This window comes from Podarcis melisellensis (genome assembly GCF_964234715.1).
Source record: "Podarcis melisellensis genome assembly, chromosome: 5".
Taxonomy (NCBI): Eukaryota; Metazoa; Chordata; class Lepidosauria; order Squamata; family Lacertidae; genus Podarcis; species Podarcis melisellensis.
The window spans coordinates 93722349-93736035 of NC_138537.1; the positions used below are offsets into that span (position 1 = coordinate 93722349).

Below are 13687 nucleotides of genomic sequence, written 5' to 3' on the forward strand. Positions count from 1 at the left end.
AACTCAGATCACCCGCATAATTTTGTAAGCATTCATAAAGGATGGCTTGCAGTGTCAACTTGAAGTCTGAGGGTACAGCTGGTCCCTCCGTCAAATAACTTTTGTGCTCCTGTGAAACTATAAATCATTACTGCAGGAAGACTTCAAGGGCTCTGTGGCCTCGCTAATAAGCCTCTTTGCTCTAGAGAAACTGTAAGAGATGGAATATAATTCAAATAGCATTGGTGGCAAAGAATGCAGTATTTAAAGCATTTGCAACAGAATGACTGCCGCAAGAAAAACAATTCAGGTCCAGCCTGCTGGTTCAGGCTGCCCACCTAAGTCCAGCAACCTGCTGTCACAGTGGTCAACCAGATCTCTGTGAGAAGCCATAGAGCAGGACATGAAACCAACAATTTCTCTTCCCTCCAGTGGCTTCCAGCGACTGGCATTCAGAACCATTGCTGCCTCCAGCTGTGGAGGTAGAGCAGGCTTCCTCAAACTTGGCCCTCCAGATGTTTTTGGCCTACAATAATAATATAATAATAATAATTTATTATTTATACCCCGCCCATCTGGCTGAGTTTCCCCAGCCACTCTGGGCGGCTTCCAATCAAGTGTTAAAAACAGTACAACATTAAATATTAAAAACTTCCCTAAACAGGGATGCCTTAAGATGTCTTTTAAAGATAGGATAGCTGCTTATTTCCTTCACATCTGAAGGGAGGGTGTTCCACAGGGTGGGCGCCACTACCGAGATGGCCCTCTGTCTGGTTCCCTGTAACCTCACTTCTCGCAATGAGGGAACCGCCAGAAGGCCCTCGGCGCTGGATCTCAGTGTCCGGGCTGAACAATGAAGGTGGAGATGCTCCTTCAGGCCGTTTAGGGCTTTAAAGGTTAGCACCAACACGAATTGTGCTCAGAAACGTACTGGGAACCAATGCAGATCTCTCAGGAGTGGTGTTATGTGGTCCCGGCGGCCACTCCCAGTCACCAGTCTTACTGCCGCATTCTGGATTAACTGCAGTTTCCGGGACACCTTCAACGATAGCCCCACGTAGAGCGCATTGCAGTAGTCCAAGCGGGAGATAACTAGAGCATGGACCATTCTGGTGAGACAGTCCGCGGGCAGGTAGGGTCTTAGCCCTGTACACAGAATTAACCTGCGCCTCCATGGACAGCTGTGAGCCCAAAATGACTCCCAGGCTGCGCACCTGGTCCTTCAGGGGCACAGTTACCCCATTCAGGACCAGGGAATCCCTCACACCTGCACGCCCCCTGTACAACTCCCATGACCCCTAGCTAGCAGGACCAGTGGTCAGGGATGATGGGAACTGTAGTCTCAAAACATCTGGAGGGCCGAGTTTGAGGGAGCCGGAGGTAGAGCATAGCCACCAAAAGCCCTCTCCTCCATGAATTTGTCTAATCTTCTTTTAAAGCCATCCAAGGTGGTGGCCAGAACTGGAGGAGCAAGTCCCAAAGTTTGCCTCAAATGCCCCATTCCACAGGGCGGGCGCCACTATCGAGAAGGCCCTCTGTCTGGTTCCCTGTAACCTCACTTCTCGCAATGAGGGAACCGCCAGAAGGCCCTCGGCACTGGATCTCAGTGTCCGGGCTGAACGATGGGGGTGGAGATGCTCCTTCAGGCCGTTTAGGGCTTTAAAGGTCAGCACCAACACTTTGAATTGTGAAATGCCTAGGAATGAAGACTGCTCTGCCACTTAAGTATTTCCTTTTATTCATTTGACTGCTCAGCAGGGGAAGATTTAGTAAAACTCATAACATCATATCTGACAAATGAGTGCTGTGGAAATTAATGCTGTGACGGAAGAGAAGCCTGCGCTCGGAGGGCGCAGGGAGAGGCCGCCGTGTTCACAGGTTTTGAAGCAGCCAGTCCAGAACTGGCAGCCGCACAAAGTTCCCCAAGGCCTCCCCCAGCTGCCTTTCCTTCTCATACTTCAGAACTGCCTGCATCACTTCTCCGACGCTGTAGCCCCTGTCCACGGCCACTGTGGAGAGTTGCTGAAGCTGTTGGGGGGGGGGGAAAGACAGCGATGAGTGCGATTTGTTTGGGGAGCTGGTATTGGTTCATATTCACCCACCAGAACTTTCACATTCCCACCCTCCTGCAGCATGTGCCCAATAACCAATTTCCAAAATCATATTCTACTCAAGATGGAAGCCCAGTTTATAGAGTCAGGCCCAGTGACTGCAGCACAGGGTAAGTCAACATAGGGTCATCCAGCTTTTCCAAGCTCAACTTCTGTTATCCCTAACCGTTACTCATGCTAGATGGGAGTTATAGTCCAAAACATCTGGAAACAGAACATTGCCTATTCAGTCAATTCTTTAATGCAGTCCAAAGACCCACAAATAGATTCCAGTACATAAAAATACATACGTACTACTTGAGCGTCGGATAAAACTAAGCTTGTCCCAGACCTTTAACTAATACAAAGTGCTTTCTGATCCTGACCGCCTCAGAAAGAAACTGACAACTGCCAAAGATATGCTTGGAATCCTATGGTCTAATAGGTGCCTAACATAAAATTGTGTGGGTTTGCAATTAAAGGAATAATCTTTTGTTGTCTGGCCTGCTTGTATAGTCTGCAGGCCAGCGGAATATGCTGTATAGATTCTTCTACCTGATTTGTACAGGGGCATAATCTAGGAGAGTAAGTGTAATGGTTCTAGGGGTTGCTCGTGCGTAAGTTGTCGCCACTCCTGGCTAGGTTACCTGGGTGAACCCTTTCTGTCTGGACAGCCTCTCACCCGTGGCTGTCTCAATCGCTGGCAGAATCTGTCAGTGGGCGTTTCTTGAACTTCTTCCAGCAAAGAAGTTCTTTGACGCCTAGTCTCCTCCTACTCTCCCTGCGCGGAAGTCTTCTGCGCAGGGAGGGAGTGGGCAGTGGAGGACCCGTGCTCTCCCCACTGGTCTCCGGCGAGGAGTCCTGGAGCCCCCTCGTCGATTCCCCCTTCTGCCCCCCTTCTCCACTGGTGCTACGCTGATTTCCTTCCCCAGCAGATGGGCTGCCTCTCTCCCTACTGGGACCCTCTCCGGCATCCCTCTGGAGCCTTCCCTCCGCCTCTGGCTCCGATGGCAGTTCCCTGACAGTACGGAATACAAAACCTTGAAGCAATTCAGAAGGAAATATATTCAGTCTGTCCTTGGTAAAAAGTCTGCGGTAGTTGACCACTGTCAAGTTCTTTAGATATTCAGCTGTGTAAAGCGTCCCAACATACTGTAAACTCACAGCTCTTGGTGAGCAGGATAAGTGTGAATGGGCCTGAAGATCACCATATGCAATGGCCCACAGTTTTGTTTTTGTGGTTTAAAGGCTATGTCAAAGCCCAAGTGTTCAAGAAGAGATGGGAACAGCCCAATTGAGGGAGCTTTTCGGGTGTTGAGCTTGGACCAGCAACTTATGAAATTGTCCTGAGCTACATGTTGGAGTAGTCCTGTGTCCAGTTTGAAAACACTGACCTTTAAGCTAGTATTTTAAGGCTGCCCACCAGGCCCTGGTCAGTAGAGGGCATTCCCCAGTCTCCATGAAAATTGACTGCGTTAGGCATATATTTGGAGGAGAGGCCTCAAGAATTTAGCCTGGAGGTTATTCAACTCAAATGTTATTCCTCAACCCCATATATTAGAAGCATATAGTAATTGGGCAGCTGTTTTGGCATTGAATACTTTGATGGCAGGTGGAATATTTAGTAAAAAGTGGCCAACTGACTAGCTTGTACTTTCTGGAGGGCCACAGATCGATGGGTGGTCCATGTCGTTGTGTGGTGGAATGTCAGCCCCAGGTATTGGAAGCTTGCCTGTCTAGTATCCATTTGCATTGGGAAATTTTCTTCTCAAAACCCAAGATTTTAGTTTCCCCAAAGTTAATTTTTAGATCATTCTGTACGCAATAAGCCATGAACCTCCTTAGTTTCTCCTGGTCTGGAACGTTACAGAATAGCGGCGTCATCAGCATACAGTAGTAATGGAGTCCTCCTGACCCTAGGTTTGGGCATGTGGCCAAGTGAGTCATCCTCTAGGTCATTTATAAATATGTTAAGCAAGGAGGGTGCAAAGATACAGCACTGTCTGATTCCTCTAGACATAGATATTTCACCTGAGAGCTGTCCCTGGGTACCACATCTGACTAATAGCTTGCTATTACTGTAAAGGGCCTTGATGAGGCAGAAAAGTCTATTGTCAACCAGAACCTTGTCCTACTTTCCCCATAACTTGGTTCTGGTGATGGAATCAAAGACTGATTTTTAGGTCCATAAAAGCTACATAGTTTGCTTGTATAGATCTTAAATATTTTTCGGCAAGGTGGAATAGAACTATACAGCGATTGGAAGTTGAACAGTTCTCTCTAAATGCAGCTTGTGCCTCAGTAAAGATGCTAGTAGCATTCAGAAAGGCAGGCAATCTAGGCATAATTTTTCCCTTTATTGATAACAAACTAATGGGTCTATAGTTCTCTGAGTCACTGGGTTGGCCTTTCTTGAAGATTGGCACCACTATTGCTTTGTTTCTCACAAAACCCAGATGACCACTGCCAGTGTCTTTATGTAGATATTAAAGAGTACAGGGGGTCCCATAGGACAAAGGCCATGGGGCTAAATAGTATCACCACCTTCTTGGACCATTCACAGACCTAGAACTGGAACCACCAGAAAACTGTGTTCTGTGGTTCTGTATCAACTAAATGTCTAAATGTGACTAATGGCACCAAGTACCATTTGAACAAGATTAAACCCATCCAATGGCAACATTATAATCAGGGCTTTTTCAGCCATAACTAACCAGAACTCAGTTCCTGCATCTCTCAGGTAGGTGCCATTGCTATTCTTAAAAAATGAGGGAAGTGTTCACGGTGAGTTCTGGCACCTCTTTTTCTAGAAAAATAGCACTGATTAGAATGGTGCAGTTGGATAAGTTGCTCCAGGGTTCAAGCCTGCAAGGGGCCCCAGACGCTGAGCTTTCACTTTTTTTAAAAAAAAAGTCTCTAGCATGCTTGGAAAGAAAGTTAGGAAGCAAAACATTCAGGCAACTTTCTAAGTGGTCTGTATGAGAAGAGGCCCGTCTGGCTGCTCCACCTTTCAGTGTTTTTCACCAATGAATGAAGTCAAAACTGTGACTGATGATTAGTGAGTTATTTGGAATCTTTGGGGTTCTAAAGAGCTCCTTCCATTTGCGCAATTTTCTTTTCTGCATGAAACCAGCCTGGGCAGAAGGAGAGGTTGCAGCAGGAGGAAAAGAGATGAAAGAAGGGGATGGGCAAGAGGGAGAGTAATCGAAATTGGAAGGTGACTCCCCAATACCCCTGCCCTAACCCTGAAAGGTTATCTGTGATATATCAGGGAAATGCAGAGGCACCAAAACTTCTTGCAATAACACACACAACTTAATACCATCCCATGCAAATGCCCCCACTAGTTTCTTCCCATTTACCTTATTCAGGGTCTCTTCGTCATCATCCATGAAGTACAACACGGGGACGTTCAACTGTGAGGCTGCTACCCACTGAAGGATGGCTTGAAGCTGCTTGTTCTGAATGTTTTCCGGAGCATTCTGGTTGGTTACAACCACTTTGCGACCAGACACTGTGTCTTCCCCTGACCCTATTCGGCTTTCTGCAGAATCTGTGCCCTTTGCATACAGAGGCCCGCAAGCGTCTTCCCCGTCTCCCATATCCCCCAGACCTGACTCGGGATTGCTGTATTTGGCTATCATGAGACACAGTTTGGTCACTGTATCCACCAGGTTGTCAATGAAGGGTCCGCTGCCTCCTTCCTTCCTGTTGACATCAAACTGATCCAGAATCATTTTGGTCAGTCCAGAAATGGCTTCCTCGTAGGAGTGGTCTACTTCGGAAGAGCCTGAAGGCCCAGGTCCCTCGGGGCATTTGTAAGTGCTCTTGTAGGCCTCGTCGGCCATCAAAGTTCCGGCGTTTCCTCCTAATTTGTTGACCGTCTCATTGATGAGCTTTTGCATGAGCATGACTACGACGCCTGACATGTCATTTTCGGCAGTGGTCTCCGACTGCTCGTCGTCACTTTGCTTCAACGAGTCAAACTGTTTTGATAAAGGCAGGGTACAGGCGTTGCCACCTTTTTCTTGAGACAAGAACCCGAACCCGGTGCCACCTGCCTTGCCGCTCCTGCCACATTCGGCTTCCTTCAATGCATTCTCCTGCTGGACTAGATGGTACTGTATCAGCAGCAATGCTGTCACAATCAGGTCTCTTGCCCAAGAATCTGTTGAGAGGTTAGCAAGATCTTGGTTTTCTGGATTCCACCCAGCCTTTGATGACTGGGGATTTGAACAGTCATCATGTTGTTTCTGGTGCCACATGGTGAGGCCCTCCTTGATGATGTGGTTGCCCACGGTTTCCGCACAGGTCATTTCTTTCTCTTTACAAGATTCTGTTTTCGTGGCAGAAAACCTCATGTTTTGAGACTTTCCATCATGTCCGGACCCAGTCTTGACACTGGCAAAGGCCATGCTCTGAGACTTCCCCCTATCGCTCACGTGTTTCTGCACAATCAAAGCGTTGTGTAAGCGATTCAGCATGGCTTGGACAATTTCGGAGGCCTTTTGACTTCCCTGCGTGAAGAGGCTTCGCTTCACGGCGGAAACAAAGTCAGAGTCGGTCATGAGCGTTCCGGTGACATCGTGTAAGTTCTTCATGCAGGAGTCGATGAAATCAGACACAACCTCTTTGGAGTGCTTCAGCAGAACCTTCTTCAACACGGCACAAGCGATGTTGGAGTCGTTCACCTTCACCTTCATGGTCTTCATAACCGAGACCATCATATCGGAAACCACGTTGTTGGCGTAAACCAATATGCCTTTGCTCAGGGAGTTGCCATACTCGTCTGGACCAAAGCGCTTTTTGCGGTTGCAGCCTTTGATCCCGTCCCTGTAAGGGTCACTCTTATTAGGTATTTCTGCATTTTCTTCTTTGTAATAAAATGCGGTCTTCTTCTTAGAAGCTGGGGTTTCTTCATATTCGCCTTCACACATCTTGGGTGGCACATTGTGCTTGATGTCTTCCGTACCTACTCCGATAGACCTGTGGCTATGGTCCCCAGCAGGGCCATAGAGCGACTTATGTATGCATGTGTTGTTGCCATCTGACCGGTCGTTCATCTCTTTCCGGGCCATAGCTATGGCAAGGTTGGAAAGCCTATTGCAATAAAAAGATACATCATCTGGATCAGGATTTGTGTTGGGAGAAGTAGAGCCATCGCTTTCTTCATCCTTGGATTCCTTCTGACACGCAGCCTTCATGGACAAGTGAAAGGTGGGTGAAGCCCTGTTGGAGCTGACGTTCACACTGAATTCCTCATCACAGACACTGAAACCGCCCGGGGAACGCACATTGCGCTGCGGCATGTTTTGCCTCGTCGTGGAGGGGTCCCTCGATTTTGCACCCCCTGCGTTGTTACTGGCATTCAACACATTCTGGACTCCGATGGCACAGTTTTCCAGATCTTTTCGGAGCCAGCTTAAGACTTTGAGCGGATCAGAGGCAGTTTGCTGAAAAAGCTTGGCTGAGTCGGTCTAAACAGCAAACAAAAGACAATTTCACAACGGTTTAGTCCCCGTGGTTATTGTACAGTGGTACCTCGGGTTACATACGCTTCAGGTTACAGACTCCGCTAACCCAGAAATAGTACCTCGGGTTAAGAACTTTGCTTCAGGATGAGAACAGAAATCGTGCTCCGGCGGCACAGCAGCAGTAGGAGGCCCCATTAGCTAAGGCGGTGCTTCAGGTTAAGAACAGTTTCAGGTTAAGAACCGACCTCCGGAACGAATTAAGTACTTAACCCGAGGTACCACTGTAGTCAGTAAGTACAACTTCCTCGCTCTTTTGATTCTGGGAAACACTGAAAAGTCACAAGTGCCATTCTAATGGATATTGTTTGCCTGGTCCAGGAAAAGTGTGCCGTCCGGCATTTTGTCACCCCCCTCAGTGGTGACACTTGGGGTGGTCCGCATCCATTACACCCCCTTTCCTCCGCCCCTGCTCGCATGTGGAGGAGTGAGGGAAGGCAGGGGAGACAATGGGATAGGGCTTCCTGTGGGGTTTTCGCCCCTTGTCAGCCAAAAAAATAGCTATATATGATTTCCTTGTATACGTGCTGCCTCTGAAATGTAACCGCAATGTGTGATGCAACTAGGCTATAATAGAAGTCTCTTTCTGTTTCTTGGGACTTACTCCCAGATAAGTAGATACGGGATGGGAACCTAGGCCTTGGCTTAGAGCTAGTACTGGGAGAAGCCGTGTAGTACTGGGAGAAGCCTTTAACACCCCTGTGGCAGGCAGAAATTGAACAGGCCATTTCTGGCATGGAAGCAGAACTATGGGGAAAAGCTTCACCAGTTCAGATTCTGTCTGTTAGACATTACAGTGGTACCTCTAGATGCGAACGGGATCCGTTCCGGAGCCCCGTTCGCATCTAGAAGCAAACGTAAATCGTGTCCGTGCATCTGCGTGTGCAGGGGCCACGTTTTGGCGCTTCTGCGCATGACATAATTCTGAGCGTCTGCGCATGCGCAAGTGGCGAAACCCAGAAGTAACGCGCTCCGTTACTTCCGGGTCGCCGCGGAGCACAACTCGAACGGGGTCATCCCGAAGCACATTCAGCCCGAGGTATGACTGTACATTTGTGGCTGCTGGTTTATTTTGGGGCCTTCCACTCCACCTGCAAAGGAAAACACATTTTATGCAAATCTGTGTGCTCTTTGTCACTGGGTCAGAAAACCCAATTCACATATAGTATACTGAACCCAGGAAATACTGTCGGCACCTGAGCTCAAACGTAAAGGATCAAACACATCTTCAGTCCTAGCACATTAAGAAGCAACAATATTAGTCTCCAGAAAGCAATTATGCCGAAATAACTATCAATTTCTTACTGTCCAGTTCTGGCCCTCCTCGTCACTTGCAGTATAACGATCAACTTTACACAATCCACTCTGGCTCTGCAACCAGTCGATACTCTCTGTCATCTGCAATAAAGAGGAATTACAACTAGAGTTAAATTTCTAGGGGGGGCATATTCAGCTTAATTCAGATTTGTTTATTTGTATCTAGTCACCAGACCTTTTACAAATCAGAAGGGAATTGTTTATTTGTAAAAAATCAACAGAAGTTAATGTCAGTAAAAACAAACGCAGACTCAAATAAAACTCTGTAAAAGCAGAAGCAAATTTCTGGATTTCAAAATCAAAACATTCAATCCCTTTAAAATTATGTAAACCCTAAATAAAACAAAGCGTTCACTTAAAATTCTGAGGCTCCCTGGCAAGACGCTACATTCTCCCTTAAAAAAAAAAAAATCCTTATCATCTATTACTGGAGGTAGGAAACACAGAGTTTTCAAAGTTACATATCTACAAAAGTCCACAAAGTGGATTCATTACAGTCTCATGGACAAAACTTTCAATATACCACCCTAAAATTTGTCCCATTTATTGTTCTCTTGGCATATGATATAAGGGCAGAGTCTCGTGTTGTTTACCAAGAGGGAGAGAGGGAGGGGAGGTATAGAGTTGGAAGGGACCACAAGGGTCATCTAGTCCGAACATGGGGCTCGAACCCTGAGTTTAAGAGTCTAATGCTCTACCCACTGAGCTAGAATGCTGTATTGGCTCTGCTGGCGCATTCGCACAATGCCTCATCCCTCATTTTAAGCAACAGCAAGACCCCTGGCCAGTAGCTAGAACGGCAGCTTTGCTCCACCAGACAAGCTGCTTCTACTCAAGGGACATTAATATGCACAAGATCTTAAACCACAAGAACAGGTATGTACAGTGCTTTTTCTGGGGGGACGCAGGGGTATGTATACCCCTAAACATTTTGTGAATCTTTTGTGGGTTTACTGTATTTATTTCCCCTGATTTGAACTATAAAATGGTGATTTTCTTGAGTCAAAATTAGAGTACCCCTACACAATTTTTTTTTTAAAGAAAAAAAAGTACTGGGTACGCACAATTTTTGTACCTTCTAAAATAGCTCAAGATATCACATTTAACTAGGCTTTGGTAAATGCCATCCTAGATTCTGCAAACCCTTTAAATAACAAGGAAATGTAAGGGAGAAATTGTGCTATTTTAGGTACAATACATGTGCTCTAGCTAGCTACTCTGACTGGGCGGTAACCAAGTATTTTCACTAGTGCAAGGAATGTACACTTACACAACAAAACTTCCCTCTCTTCTTCCTGTGCCCCCCAATCTGATATGGAGGGTTGGGGGGAACAGGGGTGTAGCTAGCCCCCTGGGGGGGGGGGGCGCCAGAACAGATTTAGCGAGTACAAGAAGAGAGGATTGGAAGGTTCACTGCACTTTGCAGAACTGTTTCACTGAATACCGCCCTGTGTAGCATAGCTTCTGGAGGATAATAAAAAGTGTTAAACAAACAGTATTACAATCACTATCTGAAGCCGATTCTCTTAAAGATCTATATTTACATTCCACTTTTCCAGTCCGAAGAAAGCCTAAAGGAGACAGCAAAACCAAAGCAGAACAATATCAAAAACAGCAATGCAAATAATTCAAGGAAACTACAAAACTCATTACTAACTTATCAAAACACTCTAACAATGGTTTACAATACCCCAGTAACTTTAGAAAAATTAGCTGCCTAAAACCCCAGCAGACAATGAACTAATTAGGAACAGCTGCAGAAAAATACAACAAAGATATCAACCATCTTCACGAATGCCAATATTATTTTTCAGTCTCTTATACTTTGGTAACATTTCTGTCCTTTTTCTTCCTTTCCTAAAAACCCACCATTCTTTTTCATACGATTTGTAGGCCCAAGGGACGTCTCTGAAAAGTTGCTGACACTCTCAACTTCCAGGAGTGGCTTCCATAAGTTGCCATATATATATATACATAAAAGGATCTATGAGAGAGGGAAAAGATAATTGCTGTTGACAGCTCTCCACTAAATTGTAGGGCATTAACATCAAATCCAGTACAGCAAATATCCTTGAGCATAATCCATTGGAGAATTATCCTTTTCCAAACCCGTTGAAATGAAATTAAGTACCAGGATGCTCTTCCGCAACTCCCATTTACTCTAATGGAATTGTCCTTTGCAATTCTGAGTGCCACTAATTGAGCAAAATGAGAATGTGATACAGCAGAGATTTTCTAAAACTACACACTTTTGCCCATCACTCTGTATTTCCTGTGCACCTCAGCCCTCTGACTTCACAAAGAATTTTTCTGACATAAAATACAGATATTTTGATGAAGAGAGTTATTAATTAAGTTGATCTGTGAATTATCCTGGAGACTTCCCTCTCCTCTTCCTGTGCCCCCGCAATCTGCTATGCAGAATTCACATTCATGCCCGAAAGCTAATGTTTATTTATTGTTAACTTGTTAAATAAATTTACAGATCACACACGGAGTACTGCGATCAGTTATGGGTGCCACCATTTTAAGAAGGGTAATGACAAGTTGGGACGGGTGCAGAGGAGGGTGACCAAGACGATCAAGGATGTGGAAACCAAACCTTTTGAAGAATGGTTGAAGGAGCTGGGTATGTTTAGCCTGGGAAAGAGGAAATGGCTTTCCTTTGTGCCTTTGGTGTGACTGCCTAGCATATTGCCCTATTAAACTGTTTATAATAACAGCTGCTCAATATTTAAGATCCGTGAGCTAGGTTGACACAAAGGCGCACCTGAGAAATTTCCCCATGTGACCTCAAAAATAGGGCAAAGAGTGAGAGCAACAGGAACTTTCCCCTTTACTCTCTTAACGTTGCACCTGGAAGAAATGCAAATATTCTATTTTTCATTCACTTCTCATTAATTAGGTGGGCCCCATTAGAAGAGAAATTGCCTGATCCTTAACGCCCACTACACAACAGACGAAACAGCAACAAGGCCATTTGGATCGATCTTTGGAGTGGATGAACAAAAAAGTACAACCTAGCAGCTGAGAATTCATGAGTTCATTCTTTTTCTCTGGGTGCCTCCTGGTCAAATAAGAGCTCTCTTCAGTAGGGTCACCAAGTGGAAAAGAGAACATGTCTTCAGAAGTCATGGAGAAAAAGGAATTTCAGCAGATATCGCTTATCACCACCCAGTTCCACACCTTTAAATTCCCCAAAATGTGCTCCCTGCAGAACTAAGGGCACTTGCCTACCTCTATCACATCAACGTGACCATCCAAAAAAAATTCCCACCCACCAAAAAAGCAGAATTTTTGGCCAAAACTTCCAGGATATTCTTTGAGAGCTCCCCACCCTGTGGTCTCCTCTCTTACCCTCCACTTGCCAGAATGCAGACTGACATCACAAAGCACTAGGAGAAACTGGCTTTTCCATGGCAACAGTCAACACTGCAAGGAGGGGGCCAGGCTAGCCCAAGCCTGGCATGAGATCTGAAATTAAAGGCTCCTTTAATCATTCCCTTGTGGAAGAGAGAAGCCCTCTGCGCCTAAAATATGTGGGAATGTTCAGGGTGGCAAGAGAGGATGTCTTGTTTATTACTATCCTTCCTTTATGCAGCAGAGTTACATTCCCCTTTCTTACATGCACAGCAGATAGCGGGTTGCAGGCTCGTGTGAGCCTCTCACTATTATACAATTCAATCTGTCTCAATCTGAATTGTACACTCTTGGTAAATTCCCTTGAATCCCTCTTAAAAGGAATAAAGACGCTGCAATCTTATTTAAAGATGATAAAATTAGTTTACTCACATCAGTTCACAGTTGGATTCCTGAAGGCAGACTTAGTTACAAATATGTACATGTGGATCTACCCAGTATGGGGGAATAATCCCAGTGTTTCTGCTAGCTGAGAGCTAGCAGAACAGTCCTAGCTAAAAGCTGGTCAAACGAAGATGGAAGTCAAAAAGAGGGAAGGGTGCTGCGTGACTCATCCTTTTGTTACCTGGAAAGGTTAGGTCACGCCCACCTTCTATCACATGCAAAAGGAAGGATGCTCCAGCCAGGAGGAAGAGGAAGTTTTCCACTGGCTGGACCAAACATCCCCTCACATGTCTTTTCTAGCATCACAAGTTTTTTTTAGGGAGAATCTCTACCAAATATTTTATTGACTTGTACAGTGGTACCTCTAGATACGAACGGGATCCGTTCTGGAGCCCCGTTCGCATCTAGAGGTAAACGTAACTAGCAATGGCACGTCTGCGCACGCGCATGTCACTTTTCGCTGATTCTGCACATGCGTGTGACGTCATTTTGAGCGTCTGTGCATGCGCAAGCGGCGAAACCCGGAAGTAACGCGTTCCGTTACTTCCAGGTTGCTGAGGAGCGCAACTCGAACACACTCAACTCGAAGCATATTTAACCCGAGGTATGACTGTAATGTGTTGATATATATGTAATTTCTTGCATAAGTTGTTTTCTTTTCCAAGAAAACAAGCGTTTCTGTCAAAACGTAGTTTTTCCTGATATCTTTTAAGTTTATTTGAAGACCCGACCGTCTGCCAAAATCCGAAACCAAAGATATATATTACTTTGTTGATTGTTCATGATTTGTTAATAATAAAAGAATAAGCAAATACTCAAATACAGCGTTGTGTGCGATTTATTTGGATATTTTCTACTTCTGGGTCATTTCTTATAGTTCAGCAGTAGGTTCTAGATAAAAAGCAAATAAAAGTGGAGATAAGGCTTTATTTAATACCATTGCAATTTGAAAAAAATATTACAATC

At 45.5% G+C, this 13687-nt stretch overlaps 2 protein-coding genes across 4 annotated transcripts in view; both read right to left on the reverse strand.

Moving 5' to 3' along the window:
• FGF6 (fibroblast growth factor 6) overlaps positions 1 to 13687 on the reverse strand; it is a 187593-nt gene that overhangs the window by 118465 nt on the left and 55441 nt on the right. The gene's annotated exons all lie outside the window — the stretch shown is intronic.
• Positions 1701 to 12281, reverse strand: AKAP3 (A-kinase anchoring protein 3). 3 transcript variants are annotated; one of them, XM_081911727.1, is made up of 6 exons: positions 12155 to 12281; positions 10787 to 10901; positions 10462 to 10488; positions 8906 to 8998; positions 5432 to 7546; positions 1701 to 2007 (listed from the first exon to the last, which is right to left on the reverse strand). In XM_081911727.1, exons 2-6 carry the CDS (start codon positions 10787 to 10789, stop codon positions 1852 to 1854), a joined length of 2394 nt encoding a protein of 797 aa, XP_081767853.1. In that variant the 5' UTR covers positions 10790 to 10901; positions 12155 to 12281; the 3' UTR covers positions 1701 to 1851. The 3 variants fall into 3 exon arrangements, with proteins under 3 accessions (XP_081767853.1, XP_081767854.1, XP_081767855.1); XM_081911728.1 differs by lacking the exon at positions 10462 to 10488; XM_081911729.1 differs by lacking the exons at positions 10462 to 10488; positions 10787 to 10901 and having other exon boundaries at positions 12155 to 12249.

What these genes read in the sequence shown, in the direction of transcription:
- AKAP3 (XM_081911727.1), bottom strand. An exon ending in TCGGACTGGAAAAGTGGAAT is followed by an intron (nt 8,999 to 10,461) that starts GTAAATATAGAT and finishes TCTTTATTGCAG; the next exon opens with ATGACAGAGAGTATCGACTG. An exon ending in AGGAGGGCCAGAACTGGACA is followed by an intron (nt 7,547 to 8,905) that starts GTAAGAAATTGA and finishes TTTGCTGTTTAG; the next exon opens with ACCGACTCAGCCAAGCTTTT.